Below are 17,468 nucleotides of genomic sequence, written 5' to 3' on the forward strand. Positions count from 1 at the left end.
AAGGCTGTTACGAATGCTGAGATGGATTTGCTTAATCGATGTCAAACCGGCCTGCCTTCACAGGAAGGGCATATAGCCGCTGCACTTGCACCAGACAATTTATTTGTGTGTCTGTGGATAAGATGTAAAGAAAAACAATGAATAACTTCCAAGGCAGTGAAAACATTGCAGCTGAGCTCTGGAATTCTTAGTAGAAACCATGAAAAGGCAACAAAAACACTTAGAGCAATTGCAGGTTAGAAACTGGGATTCACAGGAGCTTAATGGGGCACATTATGTTAAGTGAAATTGTAGTGAGACAAGCCGCAGACAAAACTCCTCAGACACCGGATTAAAGAAGAAAGAGGTTTTTTATTCAGCCGGGAGCGTCGGCAGACTCGCGTCTTAAGAGCCGAGCTCCCCGAAAAAGAAATTCTTGGCCTTTTTAAAGGCTTACAACAGTAAGGGGTCCACGTGAAAGGGTCGTGATAAATCGAGCAAGCGTGAGAAATGTGACTGGGGGCTACATGTGTCAGCTAAAAGAACAAAAAGCTTTACAATGCTTTTTTCATACAGTGTCTGGAATTTACAGATAACACAAGTAGTTTAGGTCAGGGGTTGATGTTATTATTATTACTTTTTTTAGCTCCTAGGGCCGGGTGGTGGTGCCAAGGTTGTCTGGCTATTTATCTTACTTGTTTTTTTCTAACTTTTTGCTTTCTCTCTTTCCTCCTGTCTTGTGAACTAGGCAAGGTGGGGGGAGGAGGGCAGCAGGAGTAGTGGTGATCTCCTTCCTTATCCCCCTCTTTGAGAATTTATACTAATTAGTGGGAGTTCTTACTTTTATTTTTACTTTCTGAGTCTCTTCGCGAGACAGAGCAATAGTGTTTTATGTAATACGCTTGTGCTGAAGTCTTCTGAGGAACCCATGGTAGCTACAAAACCTTTCATCATTTGAAGGAGCAAGTATAATACACAGGGGAGCAGCAAGCACGTTTCTGTTACTAGTAATACACTTATAATGAGGGTTTTACATTTTTTTGTAGTTGGAAACTGTTTTCTGAATGAAGACTTAGGTTCAAACCTGTGTTAAACCTGTACAGGCACATGTACCAACTTTGTCATGTCTTAAGCAAGTTAGTTTTTTTACTGGGTCTTAAAAGCTTTTTCTTAGCAAGTAACACAGTATTTTTTAATAACAGAAACTTTTAAGAGCCAGATGCTTGAACTTGGGGCGTCTGTTTGGGGAAAGATTTAGTTAAAGTAAAGTTATTTTGAGGCATTAACTCTTTTGCTTCTCAAGGCTGTTGGTCTCTTATGTTAGCCTTTTTATAAACATAACATAAAGAGACATCCAGGCTGCCAGCAATGTTTTCAGCCAGCTGAGCAAATAGGTTTTTTTCTATTTTCTTTTTGCTGAAGGAGGAGGTTCTGGTAACTTCTGGTGTATATGTTTAAAGAATGACTGAAAGACTCGGAATTGTTGCTGGGCTGGATGGGTCTGGGTTTCCTAAGTAGTATGTGTACAGTGGGGACACCTTATATAGGTGTTTCTTCTAGCATGGTTATGGGGGGTATCAACAACAAAACAATGTACAGTATATTCATATCCAGCAAGGACAAAAGAGGTCCTTACCTGGGAAAAAGGTTGAATACAGACACAGAGCAATAGGAAAACAGTATTACAGGAAAACTATTAGTCTTAAGATTTTTAACTACATTTACTTGCTTGATGAGTCCTCAAGCTTCGGCCGTGCGTAGACTAGTCAGCTGCTGGTGTGTGACTAGAGCAGGGCTGTCGTTCTCAGCAGCAGCTTGGTCTCATCTCAGGATGGGCTGGGTTGGGTGATCTGCATCCTGCTGGCTGGTCCATTGTCCTGAGCTGCCAGTGTTATCTGACTGTGGTGGATCTAAGACACAACACCTGCAACTTTAACAGCAGTGGGAGTGGACAAGGTTACAGTACAGGGCCCATCCTATATGGGTCCTAGAAAAATTAAATTTTACTTTAAACAGAGTCACTAGATTTAAAGGGGTGTCCGGATTATAGGCATTTTCATTTACTTAATTATGAACACTTTGTATGGCTATTTTTAAAGCCTGCATTTGCTTTTTTAAGGTTAATTCCTTTGGTTTCTGGAGGTCCCCTTTAATTTGACCTATGATTTGGGGGTGGCAGACTGAACACAATCTTATAGGGCAAATACCTAGTTTGTTTGGTGGGGGTGCACCTGACTCGGAGGAGGACCATAGCCAAAAACCTGATTTTATCTTAAATGAATTTCCTGGCAATATTTTTTTCAGTAGCTGCTCGAGTGTCTAGTTCATGCGTTCTACCTTTTCTTGAACTTTGTGCCGATAGGCTGTGTGTAACTTTTATTTTATTTTTAACAGTCTTGTTAAATCTTGCACTATGTCAGCAGCAAATGCTGGCCTATTGTCTGACTTTAAAGTTAGAGGTACTCTAAACCTGGGGATAATGTCTTTTAATAGTACTTTAGTCACTTCTTGTACTTTTTCTGTCCTGACAGGGAAAACTAACTTACCCTGAAAATGTGCAAACAAGCACTAACATGTATCGACAGCCTCCAGCACGGAGCAGTTCTGTAAAGTCTATATGCAAGTTTTCACAAGGTATGGCTCTTTTTCCTGTTTAAGTTTCTTAGAGGAGGGGCTCTTCTCCCCCACCCCCTCTTGGTAACACTATTTAGTGGCTTAGCCTTCAGTGAGTAGTTGGAATCCAGATACGGCAGAATCTTGCTGCTTTTAACTTCTAATGTGACCATGGGCTCCTGGGAGCCTAAAATAAGGTGCCTAGTCTGCCTTAGTCTATACATTCTTCAGCTCCTGTCAGCCTGATCAGGTCAGTATTTGGTTCCTCCAAGGTGCGGCAGCCCTTGGCCGATGGCCTCTTTGTCTTGCAGCCTTGGCCATTTCTTTTATTGCCTTTTAAATATTTACCTTTTTAGTGTCCTTTCTTTTTGCATCTCACACATTAATCTCTCTCTAGCCTTGTCCGGCTCTTGAATCCTTGCCTAACTTGACTTCTTTCACATTTATATTCACGTCCACGTCCTCTCACATTGCTAATTTTTGTTTTTATGAGTGCTGTTGCTAACAGATTGGCTTTTTTTCTTAAGTCTTTAATTTGCTTTTTTGTTTTTTCCTTCTGAGTTATCCTGCTCTTACAGCCAGCTGGTGGGGCGGGGCAAGGGCACGGGCCCCGCCCCCGCACACTGCTCTCTCTCTCTCCTGTTTTCTTCTGATTCTTTTTTTTACACTTACTTTTAGTCTTTTTGTTGTTGTTGTTCTTTTCTTTATATAATTTTTTTATGCACTTGGAGGGTTAAACAGGCATACCGAGAGTCAGTGTAAATGTTTACATTCTTATCTTTACCGAGTACTAAGGCCCGAATTAAAGCAATGAGCTCAGCTTAACAAGACAGTGTCCAGGGTTACCACCGCATATTCCGCACCTCTCTCTCCTTGTGGGTTGATGAAGCTGTATAGCTCCTAGTCTACTGATGCCTAAGACTGGTCCCGGAGGTCAGGTCTGCTAGAGTAAACTTGAGTCCCACACACCTCTACACAGTTATGCTCGACAGGGCTCTAGCTGCCGGGAGCAAGGTGCCGGGTTCAGGGTGTTTCCAGTTTAGTAAATCAATGGTTGGAAAGGGCTGATAGATGAAAGTCTGTTGCCCCCCCTGGATGTGGGCCTGGTCATTATAATAGACAGGTCCTTGCGTCTGCCTGAGAGGCATTTACATAGCTCAAGCAAGAACAGATCTGAGAGGGCCCACTTGACTATCTTGACTTCCTTCCTTGGCCTCTCTAGGCTCCGATCCTCCCCTTCAAGGTGAGACCTGGGTTATGTTAGCTCCTGAATCTCGTTTCTGAGGGGGCTGTTGGCCTCAGTAAAGCGGGGTAGGCTGGGACATATGGAGAAAGAATTTCTATTATCTCTGGCAACTCCTGCAAAACTGGCTTCTCTTGCTGTTTCTGTGACTCCTTTTTTTTTTTTTTTAACTCTGTGTCTGCTGGCGAAGCTGCTCTTACTTTTACTTTTGGCTTTTTTGCAATAAGCTCTTAAACAGGGCTAAATTTATGCTGGTTTTGTCTATCTTATATTTAACCATGAGTCAATATAAAGGAATTTGATCTAGGTACACTGGCTGTCCTCCGACCCCTGTCACCACCTTAAATACATGGCCAATTGTTCTCTGTCTGTAGTTCCTTCAGTGGGCCATCCAACACCAAAAGAGGGCAATTCTAATTTACACAGAGTTCTTAACCTCTAGGGGGTTAACTTAACTCTATAATCTCCTGCAAAACCTTTTTTAAGGTTCTGTAACATGCATTTTAATAGAGTAAGTTTTGATGATTTGATGACTTTCCTTTTTTCTTTTTTAAATGTTTTTAACACATTTCCTAGTGGAGTGGCCTTACTTTGTGTCTGACCTATTTTTCTCTCGCGACAAAACAACATTCACACTACAAGAAGGAAAGGGCACAAGATCACTCACTCGTCTAATTCACACTAAATCAAAATCAAAGCTATAACCAAAGTGGTGTTAAAGGCACAACTGTTCGTCAAGCAGTTTAAGCCAAGTCAAAATCAGAACCAAAACCAAAGTGCCAATAAAGGCACGCCTGTTTATCAAGCAATTCAAGTCAAGTCAGAATCAAAACTAAAACCAAAGTATCAAGCAATTAATTCAAATCAAGTCAAAAACAAAAACCAAAGTGCCGGTACAGGCACGCCATGGGTGATCAGGCCACGCTTCCACTCAAATGGAGTGGGCAAGTTCTAAATACCAGTCTTACCAAGTTTCAGATGTCCAGACTTAAAGTGCCAGTGCCGTCCCAGTGTTCAGCCACTGTGTTGATCCTCCATGGGGGTCTGCCGTGCACTGCTCTGACGAGACGTTCCTGATGAGACGTTCCACTGCGGCAAATGCCTACCCGGGAGCATTCTCAGGATCCTCATCTCAGGATGTACATCTCAGGATCCGCCCAAGCTGGCCAGAGTCCGCCTACAGGGAAGGCATAAGCTGCATAAGGGGCTGCCTCTACCGTCAGTAAATCACCTCGCTTCCCGGTCAAGGAACCAAGAAATGTAGCAGGATGAATACAGACAAAACTCCTCAGACACCGGATTAAAGAAGGAAGAGGTTTTTTATTTGGCCGGGAGCCTCGGCAGACTCACGTCTTAAGAGTCGAGCTCCCCGAGAAAGAAATTCTTGGCCTTTTTAAAGCCTTACAGCCTTAAGGGGTCCACGTGAAAGGGTTGTGATAAATCGAGCAAGTGTGGGAAATGTGACTGGGGGCTACATACATCAGCTAACAGAACAAAAAGTTTTACAAGGTTTTTTTCATACAGTGTCTGGAATTTACAGATAACACAAGTAGTTTAGGTCAGGGGTTGATATTATTATTACTTTTTTTTAACTCCTAGGGCTGGGTGGTGGTGCCAAGGTTGTCTGGCTATTTATCTTACTTTTGTTTTTTTCTAACTTTTTGCTTTCTCTCTTTCCTCCTGTCTTGTGAACTAGGTAAAGTGGGGGGAGGAGGGCAGCAGGAGTAGTGGTCTCCTTCCTTAAAATCAGCCAGGCACAAAAAGACAACTACCACCTGATCTGACTTACGTGGAATGTAAAACAATTGAACTCACAGAAGCAGAGAGTAGAATGGAGGTTACCAGGGGCTGGGAGGCAGGGGCTTGGGGACATAGTGAAAGCATTCAAAATTGTACTTAGGAGGAATAAGTTTAAGAGATATATTGCACAACATGGTGACTGCAGTTAATGTATTGTATTCTTGAAAATCAAGAAGTGTTCTCACCACAAAAAATATGTATGTGTATGTTCCTGAGCGCAATGTAATCATTCCACAATCTGCTTATTTCTCAACAGGTTTTACACAACATATATACAATTTTATTTGCTATTTAAAAAGCTAATGGATTGTAAAAATTAAGTACTGGAAAACTTGTAACAGTTTAGAACAACTCTCTTTGTAAAATTAATGGTTCCTTTCTTAACCAACCTGCTGGTCTCTATTAGTTAATGAAATGGAACTTAGTTTATACTCTAAATCTCAATACAAAATTGTAGTCGTCTTCTACGTATTAACTGATCTGAAAGTAACAGCAGAATCATAATGAAAGCCATCTGAAAAGAAAGTTATCCCAAATGAACTGTTTTATTAGCCTTTGATTTATCTCTTTTACTTAGAAATAAAATGAATAATTATTATTTTAATAGACCCAATTGCTTCAGGCTATAAACTTGATTATTCAATTTCCACTTCAATTTTTATAGCCTGAGAGACATGCTTTTGAAAATATTCTTGGCTGTGCGCGGTGGCTCACGCCTGTAATCCCAGCACTCAGGGAGGCCGAGGCAGGCAGATCACGAGGTCAGGAGATCAAGACCATCCTGGCTAACACGATGAAACCCCGTCTCTACTAAAAAAAATTAAAAAATTAGCTAGGAGTGGTGGTGGGCGCCTGTGGTCCCAGCTACTAGGGAGGCTGAGGCAGGAGAAAGGCATGAACCCAGGAGGCAGAGCTTGCAGTGAGCTGAGATTGTGCCACTGCACTCCAGCCTGGGGGACAGAATGAGACTCTGTCTCAAAAAAAAAAAAAAAAAAGTAAATATTCTTGGCTGGATGTGGTGGCTCAGTACCTATAATCCCAGCTACTCAGGAGGCTGAGGGATGAGAATCCCTTGAACCCAGGAAGTGAAGGTTGCAGTGAGCCGAGATCATGCCACTGTACTCCAGCCTGGGCAACAGAGGGAGACTCTGCCTCAAAAAAAAAAAAAATCATTCTTGAATAAAAACACAACACCTTTAATTCTATGCTATTTTGTCCTTTATATATTAACTTGTAGAAAAAGAAAAAATTTGTACAATGAAATTTATTAGTCTACTTTAGATTAATATGTTTTCCTTTATATCATGCAGTTTACTTCTTAATCAATCTCCATAATCAACTGCATTTTTTTTTTTTTTTTGAGATGGAGTCTTGCTCTTGTTGCCCAGGCTTGAGTGCAATGGCATGATCTCAACTCATCACAAGCTCTGCCTCCTGAGTTCAGGCTATTTTCCTGTCTCAGCCTCCCCAGTAGCTAGGATTATAGGCATGCACCACCACACCTGTCTAATTTTGTATTTTTAGTAGAGATGGGGTTTCTCCATGTTGGTCAGGCTGGTCTCGAACTCTTGACCTCAGGTGATCCACCCACCTCGGCTTCCCAAAGTGCTGGGATTACAGATATGAGCCACCGCGCCCAGCCATATTTCTTTACAGATGTTAAATTTGAGGCAATTGTCTTTTAAGATACCCTTTTGTCAGTTTCACTTACTGATGGCAACTTTCTACTTTGAGTAACATGATTCATCTCTACTGTCAGGGGTTGGGGTTGCTGAGGGAGGAAGGTGTGTGTGTGTTTGTGTCTGTGTTTATTTTGTTTACAGACTGCATCTGTCCTACTGGCTGGGAGAACACACACCGACATCTGTCCTGGCAGTGAGGGAGGGAGTAGCCCTCTGGGAACAGAGAGGAACCATCACTGCACCCAGAGTGCACCTATTCCAGTAAAGAAAAAGTCTGAGAGCTTGCACACTGGTGAGATGGTCAATTCCTCACTCTGCTCACAGTAAGGACAAGGCTGTGACTATCAGCTGGGGCAGAGAGTACACAGCTCAACAGCAGGTTTTTAAAAAGAGAGCAGAGTCTTCTTCTTTCCACGTTAAAAACAATCATAATATGGTTCAGCTGACCACCAAGGACTGGGTTATATCCCGCTATTCTCTGAAACTCAATACTGTCTGAACTTTTTGGAATCTCATAGCCTTTTCTATCTAAATGTGTATTGTTACTCTCATGGCTAAAAGTTGCAAGGAGCAGTCTCTTTCTTTCAGTTATGTTTCCAATTCTTTCTGGCTTCCTACACTGTGACACTTTTAAACAATTTAAAAATCTTCCAGTCAGGCTGCACTCTCTGTTAACAATTGGTTTTTAATGCCCTAAAATTCACAGCATTTCCTGTGTGAAAAATAAGAAGTCACAATTTTATTAATCATCATCTGTTTGAAAGCCGTGCTAGTTTTAATAGTTACTGTACTTCTCAACATATTTTAAATGCCCATTCATGTGTCTTGTCTAACATTCCCAGGTTTGTGCTATTATACAAAGCTGTAAAAGAAATGACCAGGAGAATCAATGTACAAATGGCTGAATAAACAATAAAGGTCCCAGCAGTTGTTTAGGACAAAACAGACCTGGCTGAGTCTCAAGTACCAAAGCAGGAATCATAAACATGCCACAGGGGGATTTACTCTAAATGATATTTAAATATTTAAAAATGTATAATTTATATATGATCAAAAAGAAAATAATCAACTATTTTTTTTTGAGACTGGGGTCACTCTGTTGCCCAGGCTGGAATGCAGTGATGCAATCATGGCTCACTACAGCCTTGAACTCCCAGGCCCAAGAGATCCTCCCACCTCAGCCTCCTGAATAGCTGGGACTGTCCAAATGCACACCTGGAAAGAAGGTGAAAACTTATTTATATTTCAGTGTAATTCTTTGTGAAGAAGAAAACATAATAAAGGCATTAGGAATGTAATGCCTAAATAGTAAAGTATGTTTTTATGGAAAATCACCTGTAGCCAGAAAAAATGTCTGCCAAATATTTAGGTCCTGTTTGCAAGAGTAGCGGGGAGCACTGCACACATCTCAGCTCAACTCACAGGACCCAAGCCACAGCCTTAAATGTATTCATTTGCTAAAAGAAAATGAACAATTATTTCTCTTCTTCCCATATACTTAAATTTAGTTTTATCATTAAATAATTTCTGGCTGGGTATGGTGACTCATGCCTGTAATCCCAGCACTTTGGGAGGCTGAGGTGGGTAGATCTCAAGGCCAGGAGTTCGAGACCAGCCTGACCAACATGGTGAAACCCCCTCTCTACTAAAAATACAAAAATTTAGCCAGGCATGGTGGCAGGTGCCTGTAATCCCAGCTACTCCAGAGGCTGAAGCAGGAGAATTGCTTGAACCAGAAAGGCAGAGGTTGCAGTGAGCCAAGATCATGCCATTGCACTCCAGCCTGAGTGACAGAGCGTGATTCCAACTCAAAATAATAATAATAATAATAATAATTTCCATATTTGAGCCCAGATTAATATATCATTTGTGAAGTTGATGTCTGCTTTGATTTCAGCTTTCCTGAAGTGTTAGAAAAATGCTAAGTTTCTTACATTATGCCTGATGGCCAAGTGATGGAGTCAGTGTGGAAGCATTTTTCGTGGAAGGTCCTAGTGGTCTCACAGGTAGCACTGAGGATGACATATGCACTCAGGCAAGAGCAGTTTCTACCTTGTCTCTCACTGGGAAATTGTGAATATAACAAGGAGCTTCTTTCAGCATAGACAGTGCTTCCTGCATTTGCAATATAGGGCCTCTGATCCATGTCATGGGGGAAATACTCTTTCTTTTTCTTTCCTAAAATTGCCTCAACATAAGGGATTTGACAGCATTGAATCATTGAATTCTGTCTCTGATGAAAGAGAATTCTGTCTCTGTGTAATCTGGTTAACCTATTAAGTGTTCCTATAAGAAGCAAATGTTGAAATGGTAAAATGGTGAGCAGTTTTTTTTCCCCACCCCCAGAGGGACAGGGTCTTGCTCTGTTGCCCAAGCTGGAGTGTGGTGGCATGATCATAGCTCACTGCAGCCTCAGCCTCCTGAGTAGGTGGGACTACAGGCATGTGCCACCACACCCAGCTAATTTTTCAAAACTTTTTTGTAGAGACGGGGTCTCAGTATGTTGCTTAGGCTGGTCTCAAAATCCTGGCCTCGAGCAATCCTCTCACCTTGGCCTCTCAAAGTGCTGGGATTATAGGCATGAGCCACTATGCCAGGCCAGTAAGCAATTTTGATAATAGGAGAAGGGGAATCAAAGAAAATTCAAGAAAAATGATAAAAATAAGCCATGTAACATGAGTGCTATCACAAAGGTTAAAGAAACTAATTTCAAACAATAGATGATTTAGACAGGGGAAACTGTTACATAAAGAATTTCTCTAATACCTCAAATTCCACCCCACCCCACTGTCTATCCCTTTTTCCTCTATGCTTATTCATGTTTTAAGTATCTATAATTGGTATAATCCACAAAGACACTTATTTTAAACCTCAAAGCTTTTTTTTGAGACAGTCTCACTCTATCGCCCAGGCTGGATTGCAGTGGTGCGATCTCGGCTCACTGCAAGCTCTACCTCCTGGGTTCATGCCATTCTCCTGCCTCAGCCTCCCGAGTAGCGGGTACTACAGGCATCTGCCATCACACTTGGCTAATTTTTTTTTTTTTTTTTGTATTTTTAGTAGAGACGGGGTTTCACCGTGTTAGCTAGGATGGTCTCGATCTCCTGATGTCGTGATCTACCCACCTTGGCCTCCCAAAGTGCTGGGATTACAGGCATGAGCCACCACGCCCTGCCAAAGCTTTTCTTATATCAACAGGAACTCTGTAATGCAAGCAGAAAAATGTATGCTGTATACAGATTCAACATGTTACAGTTATTCTTCAAAACCAAGTGACAATGCATAATTTCAATACTCTGGAGCTTTTAATTTTATTTTTATTTTTAATTAATTATTATTATTATTTTTTGAGATGAGTTTTGCTCTTGTTACCCAGGGCTGGAGTGCAATGGCGCAGTCTCGGCTCACTGCAACCTCCGCCTCCCAGGTTCAAGCGATTCTCCTGCCTCAGCCTCCCAAGTAGCCAGGATTACAGTTGCCGGTCACCACACCCAGCTAATTTTTGTATTTTTAGTAGCAACAGGGCCTTGTTAGCGAGGCTCGTCTTGAATTCCTTACCTCAAGTGATTCGCCTGCCTCGGCCTCCCAAAGTGCTGGGATTATAGGCATGAGCCACGGCACCCGGTCTCTGGGTGCATACATAAATATGTATTCCTATTTAAGCCAAATCTTGATTTTTCCTTCAGGTAAGTTTGCTGTAGCATTTGTTTTGTACCTACCGGGAATGGGTTCCCACTGGCACGTCTCCAGTAGTCACTATGATAAATCAGACATTTCCCTGCCAGGTAAAGGAAAACCAGTGAGAAGAGCTTGCTATTTTAGATGGTCAAATATCAATGATAACGTGACAATCTCATTGCTAAATATTGTTAAACAAAACAAAACACCTTGACTATAGGTTATGTCATAGCAAGATCTGTGGAGGAACAGTGCTGAATGTTATCTCTTCTCTTTAGGATTTATTATACATTTTTGCTCTCTTACATTCTTGGAGTAACAATTTTAATTGGCCAAAGCAGAATTTTATAGCAGTTATCATTGGCCTATCCCCAGTTGTCACTATGATAAACTAGACAAATTTGGCTACCAAGTGAAGTAAAACCAGTGAAGTACTAAACTGTGAATGCAGGTTCTAAAGCACATTTTGTTGTAATTTATTTAATAAAATTTGAATCTATTAAGCATTTACTTGGATGCACCAATATTTACTTTTCCTGGAATAATGATCAATTATGGCTATTCCAGGACCAAATTTTAAATCCAATTCTAATTATTTCAAAAGTCAAGACCAAATAGGTTATAATAATACCTTTTCCAAGTTCCCCGATTTTCAACTGTGTGTGTTGGTGCATGCCTGTAGTCCCATCTACTCAGGAGGCTGAGGCAAGAGAATTCCTTAAGCCCAGGAGTTGGAGGTGGCAGGGAGCTGTGTCTGCACCACTGTACTCCAGCCTGGGTGACAGAGTGAGAACCCAACTCTTAAAAAACACCAACAATCAGCCGGGCGAGGTGGCTCACGCCTGTAATCCCAACACTTTGGGAGGCCAGTGTGGGTGGATCACAAAGTCAGGAGACTGAGACCATCCTGGCTAGCACTGTGAAACCCTGTCTCTACTAAAAATACAAAAAATTAGCCAGGCGAGGTGGCGGGTGCCTGTAGTCCCAGCTACTCGGGAGGCTGAGGCAGGAGAATGGCATAAACCTGCGAGGCGGAGCTTGCAGTGAGCTGAGATCCAGCCACTGCACTCCAGCCTGGGGGACAGAGCAAGACTCCGTCTCAAAAAAAAAGAATAGTAGCCGGGCAGAGTGGCCCACACCTGTAATCCCAGGACTTCGGGAGGCTGAAGTGGGCAGATCACTTGAGGTCAGGAGTTCAAGACCAGCCTGGCCAACATGGCAAAACCCCATCTCTACTAAAAATACAAAAATTATCTGGGAGTGGTGGCAGGTGCCTGTAATCCCAGCTACTTGGGAGGCTGAGGCAGGAGAATCAGTTGAACCTGTGAGGCAGAGGTTGCAATGAACTGAGAAGATCATGCCACTGCACTTCAGCCTGGGTGACACAATGAGACTCCATCAAGAAAGAGAGAAAGAAAGAAAGAGAAAGAAGGAAGGAAGGAAGGAAGGAAGGAAGGAAGGAAGGAAGGAAGGAAGGAACGAAGGAAGGAAGGAAGGGAGGGAGGGAGGGAGGGAGGGAGGGAGGGAGGAAATCATAGAGTTATGCCCAGAGTCTAGTCTAGTGCAAAGCAGAATACCTAGTATAATATAGGAGTGAGTAGTACAGGAGGTCTGCCTGGAAGAAGTGGCAGCTGAGCTGAGTTCTGAAGATTGAGTGGGCGTTTGCCAGGTCTATTGGCATGCTTTTAGCTGCTAGTAACAGACAATTACAATCACTCCCAATGTTCCCTCCAAATCATTGCCACTATTTTGGAGTTTTCTTCCAGATACATGTGTGTGTATGTGTATCTCATAAGTTTAAAAAGTTTTAGAATAGGCCGGGTGCAGTGGCTCACGCCTGTAATCCCAGTAATCTGGGAGGCCGTGGAGGTTGGATCACCTGAGGTCAGGAGTTCGAGACCAGCCTGACCAACATGGTGAAATCCTGTGTCTACTAAAAATGCAAAAATTAGCCAGGCATGGTGGCAGGTGCCTGCAATCTCAGTTACTCGGGAGGCTGAGGCAGGAGAATTGCTGGAACCTGGGAGGTGGAGGTTGCAGTGAGCCAAGATCACTCCATTGCACTACAAGCCCAGGTGACAACAGTTTGAGACTCCATCTCAAAAAAAAAAAATTAGAATAATCTTGTACATGTTATTAACTTTCATTTTACATTTAACTTTTTAAAAATGATTAAACTTTTCTCAGCATATTCTCATCATTAAATATTATTTAAAATATTATTTTAAGGTTAGATAGTATTTTATCATATAAATAATTCATATTTACTAGTCCCCTGTTGTTGAACATATATGTATTGTTGAACATTTATGTTCTTTCCAGTCTTTCAATATTGTAAATACTTTTTGTATCTCTCTCTTATTACTTATTTAGGAAAAATTCATAGATGTTGAATTACTGAGTCAGAGCATAAACATTTTAAAGACTTCTAATATATTCAGCCAGAATGCCCTTCAGAAATATTACACCAATTTGTTCCAGCAGTCATGAGAACACGCACTTGCATGAGCTCTTGCCAACACTTGATATTACACCGTTATTGCATTCCAATCTGTTAATCATTTCTTTTTCTTTCTTTTTACCCTTTTTGCTTGGAAATATCTTCCCTAGCCCAAGATCAAATAAACAATAACTTTTCTCATTTAAAAAAATAATTATTTAATCAGTCTAGAATTTTGGGTTTTGATATAAGAATCATGATGATTTTATGATATTCTGCCCGCCAACCAGAGCAGTGCTGGAGAGGTGCAGAGATGGCTTCCTGTTTCCTGTTTCCTGTTTCCTCCAAGTTCTGGGTCTGTGATTTAGGGATCTGCTGGTGAGAGAGGTTCAAAACATTTTCCTACCTTATTTCATGGACTGTCATTGTTTCAGGAAGCAAATTATACCATCAGCTCCAGGAAGATTTTTCTCCACTGCTTCATCTGTCTTAAGATCAGTCCATTGCCACCTGATTCTGCATTCTGCCATCCGATGGGCTTAGTGCTGGGTCATGTGAGAAGTTTCTATCTTTGTCTGTGTTCTAAATTTGCAAGTATTTTATTTAAAGTATGGAAGCAATTTGATTAGAAGTTACTAGCCAGACTTTGCATTAGGTTTTAATATCTTGTAGAATAGGATTACTTTCTCTTTTTTTGCTTTAAAATTCCTCATTACTCTTTTGCATAATGTTTAATCTCCCTTGTGGCCCTTTTTGAAGTTCTTCCCCAGTCCCTCATCTGTCTCTCTGGTATTTTGATTGGCATTTGCATTATATGTATTAATGAGAGGTAATTTGGCATTTAAGAAATGTCTTATTTTTTCCTGATCATAAAACTATTTGTTCTTTACAGAAGATTTAGAAAATACAGAAAATTATATTAAAAAAGTATTACCTTTAATCTCACCACCTAAAGGAAAAAAAGTGCAAACATTTTGCTGTATTTCCTTTCAGACTTTTTCTTAGTTTATACATGTTTGAGCATGCATAAAACTTGCATTGATATGATTATGATATTTCATCTTCCTATCCAGAAGAATAGAGTATGTCTTTCCACATTCCATTACAAAGAACCAGTTGGACTTATTTATTTATTCCACTGTTAATCTGTTTTTATTAATTCTTGTATTCTACATTTTGTACATTTCTTTGATTTCTCACTAGTTTCTTGAGTAAAATTCTTTGTTCATTTCACTTTCTTGATTGATAATGAAAGCATTTAAAGATATGAATTTGACCTTTCTTGTAGCTTTGGCTAAATAGAGACAATAAAATCTAGAAACTTCTGAAATAAATTAAACCTAATTTAGAGAAAAAAGTACGCATTTTCTGTAGAGTACAAGGCACAACATATATATTTAAAATTAGGCTGTTATTATTATAAAATCAAGTTATTATTCATATATTCCATATCTTATTGCATGCTACCTAGAATTATCAAATATTAACAGCAGGACAAAAAAGTCCTCACTAGTAATTTTAGGTGAGAGTTTGAGGTAAAGATGAGGGCATGATATCACACAGGGTTTCTTTCATATCTATCAAGACCCTAGGTCTGTGATTTTGTGCTTCCTTATATGCACAGAGACTGATTTGTAATTGCACTGAATGTGTAACATACTGATATTCCTGCCCTTTTACATTACCATAGAAAAAGCAAAACCCAGACCTCCTAATCAAACTGATAGATTATTGTATCTCTACCTCAGAATATCGACGAATCCACCAGCAACCATGATGATATGCTTTGACTCTGTGTTCCCACCCAAATCTCATCTCAAATTGTAATCCCCATGTGTCAAAGGAGGAACCTGGTGGGAAGTGACTGCATCATGGGAGCAGTTTCGCCTATGCTGTTCTTGTGACAGTGAGCAACTTCTCACAAGATCTGTTGGTTTTACAAGTGGCAGTTTCCCCGGCTCTTCCCTCTCCTCATGCCTTGTGAAGAAGTTGCTGCTTCCCGATTGCCTTCCACCATGATTGTAAGTTTCCTGAGGCCTCCCCAGCCATGTGGAACTGTAAGTCAATTAAACCTCTTTTGTTTATAAATTACCCAGTCTCAGTTATTCTTTATAGCAGTGTGAAAATGGACCAATACAAGAAATTGGTACCAAGAGTTTGGGGCACTGCTATAAAGATACTGGAAAATGTGGAAGCAACTTTGGAACTGGGTAATGGGCAGAGGTTGGAACAGTTTGGAGGGCTCAGAAAAAGACAGGAAGATGTGGGAACATTTGGAGCTTCCTAGAGACTTGTTGAATGGTTTTGACCAAAATGCTGATAGTGATGTGGACAATTCCGTGTGCATTTTGTCGGGAGGTAGGGTCCTAAATTATTCATTCATTCTTCCTTCGTTTCATTCATTATGCGAGCAGTCTCCTAAGTAGGCACTCTGAGTAATAAATTCCATCAGACGTAGTTTCTATCATCAAAAAATATCGTCTTTGGTAGGGAAGAAAGTAAATAAATCTTAATATAGCTCTTGGACAAGCAGCCCTTGAATAAGTGGTCAAATAAATTTGTTGCAAATAAATACTTTCAGTCATTGTGTTTTAAGAATTATCATTTGTATGCATCGAGGAGAACTTCTACAGCTATTTGTCTTCAAAAAGATTTTTTCTTGCCGGGCGCGGTGGCTCAAGCCTGTAATCCCAGCACTTTGGGAGGCCGAGACGGGCGGATCACAAGGTCAGGAGATCGAGACCATCCTGGCTAACCCGGTGAAACCCTGTCTCTACTAAAAAATACAAAAAAAAAAAACTAGCCGGGCGAGGTGGCGGGCGCCTGTAGTCCCAGCTACTCCGGAGGCTGAGGCAGGAGAATGGCGTAAACCCGGGAGGCGGAGCTTGCAGTGAGCTGAGATCCGGCCACTGCACTCCAGCCTGGGCGACAGAGCGAGACTCCGTCTCAAAAAAAAAAAAAAAAAAAAAAAAAGATTTTTTCTTTGTATTTCGAATAATTTTGGCCTAAAATTTGTATTTTCAGGTGTTCATATCCATTCTACTTAATTGGTATTGTTGTCATTAATTGCCATCTCTTCCAACTCTGAGGAAATTGTCATAAAGGGAATTGTTCAGAAATAGTGTTTCCGAGCACTTGTTCACATATTTGTCTGGATCACATCTATCTGTTCTCTCAATGGCTTTCTTTCGTCCCACCTAAATGTTCCAAGGCAAGGGTTGTGTCATTATTTGTATCTCTAGTGCTACTGCTTTTGACACATAGTCAAGGCTTCTCAACAGAAGTATATCCAATTGGCATTTTTTCGCACCCCGAAAGAGCCAATTCCTTCACTAACGCAGAAAAAGGGGCGGGGGTGCTCAGGCGCTGAGGATTCCGGGCACTGTAGTTCCGACGCTCCGGCTGCGCAGGCGCAATGCCCTGCCTGGAGGCCGGCCCCGCCGAACCGCCGCCATTGCTGGAAGCGTTCCCGCCCTGCTCTGCGAGTGCCCTCAGTTGTCCTCAGTTCTGCCGCCAGGTACTCGTTGTCCCGGGCGCCTGGCCTCGGTTGCCCGCCGCCCCTCCCTTGGCGCTTGGCTCCCGACGGCGTCTGGGGCGTGGCCGTTCCTCTATAGCCCCAGACCCTGAGCGGACCCGCCCACCCCTGAGAGGCGACTGGGGCTGGGCCTCCTTCTCGAGTGTGGGTTCAGTCACCAGCGGGCCCCCCTCATAGGTCGGGCCCCGTGCCCTCTGAGGCCTGTTAACCCGGGTCCGAACCCGGGAACCTCCTCCCTGGCGGGCCTGGCGGCGCTGGGGTTAAAAAGAACCGGGTGCGGGGCGTGAGCTGGGATTCGAGTAGGACGGGCGGGCCCCTGACCCGACCTTTCCTGTCTTCCCAGCCCCGCGCCTTGCTGGCCCTGAGGAGGGCATACCCGGAGTGGGTAGAGGAGAGCAGTTAGAGAAAGAGGGCGAGGTTGGCAGGAGCATGTCCATGCCGGCTCTGGCTTCTGAACTGGCAGGGATGAAACTAGGTTTCACATCGGGGGACCAGCGC

The 17,468-nt window shown here is 42.1% G+C and overlaps 1 protein-coding gene and 1 long non-coding RNA gene across 5 annotated transcripts in view; one reads left to right on the top strand and one right to left on the bottom strand.

Annotated features, from left to right (window-relative positions):
* Window positions 1–820: 820 nt before the first annotated feature.
* LOC141408757 (uncharacterized) lies at window positions 821–5,301 on the bottom strand. Of its 2 annotated transcripts, XR_012425301.1 has the most exons (3): window positions 5,186–5,301; window positions 4,804–5,012; window positions 821–1,909 (listed from the first exon to the last, which is right to left on the bottom strand). It is a non-coding gene; the product is annotated as an uncharacterized lncRNA (long non-coding RNA). The 2 variants fall into 2 exon arrangements; XR_012425300.1 differs by lacking the exon at window positions 5,186–5,301 and having other exon boundaries at window positions 821–1,889; window positions 4,804–4,939.
* The window catches only part of LOC102136801 (uncharacterized), a 64,099-nt gene continuing 49,131 nt past the window's right edge, over window positions 2,501–17,468 (top strand). The window contains exon 1 of one of the 3 annotated variants that reach the window (XM_045375312.3): window positions 2,501–2,613. In XM_045375312.3, the coding sequence (XP_045231247.2) occupies window positions 2,553–2,613 (61 nt within the window). In that variant the 5' untranslated portion in view covers window positions 2,501–2,552. Of the gene's footprint in view, window positions 2,614–16,864; window positions 16,953–17,468 lie in introns of those variants that run through there. The other 2 variants (XM_065532811.2, XM_065532812.1) reach the window with 2 other exon arrangements.

This window comes from Macaca fascicularis, chromosome 16, assembly GCF_037993035.2.
Source record: "Macaca fascicularis isolate 582-1 chromosome 16, T2T-MFA8v1.1".
Lineage (NCBI taxonomy): Eukaryota > Metazoa > Chordata > Mammalia > Primates > Cercopithecidae > Macaca > Macaca fascicularis.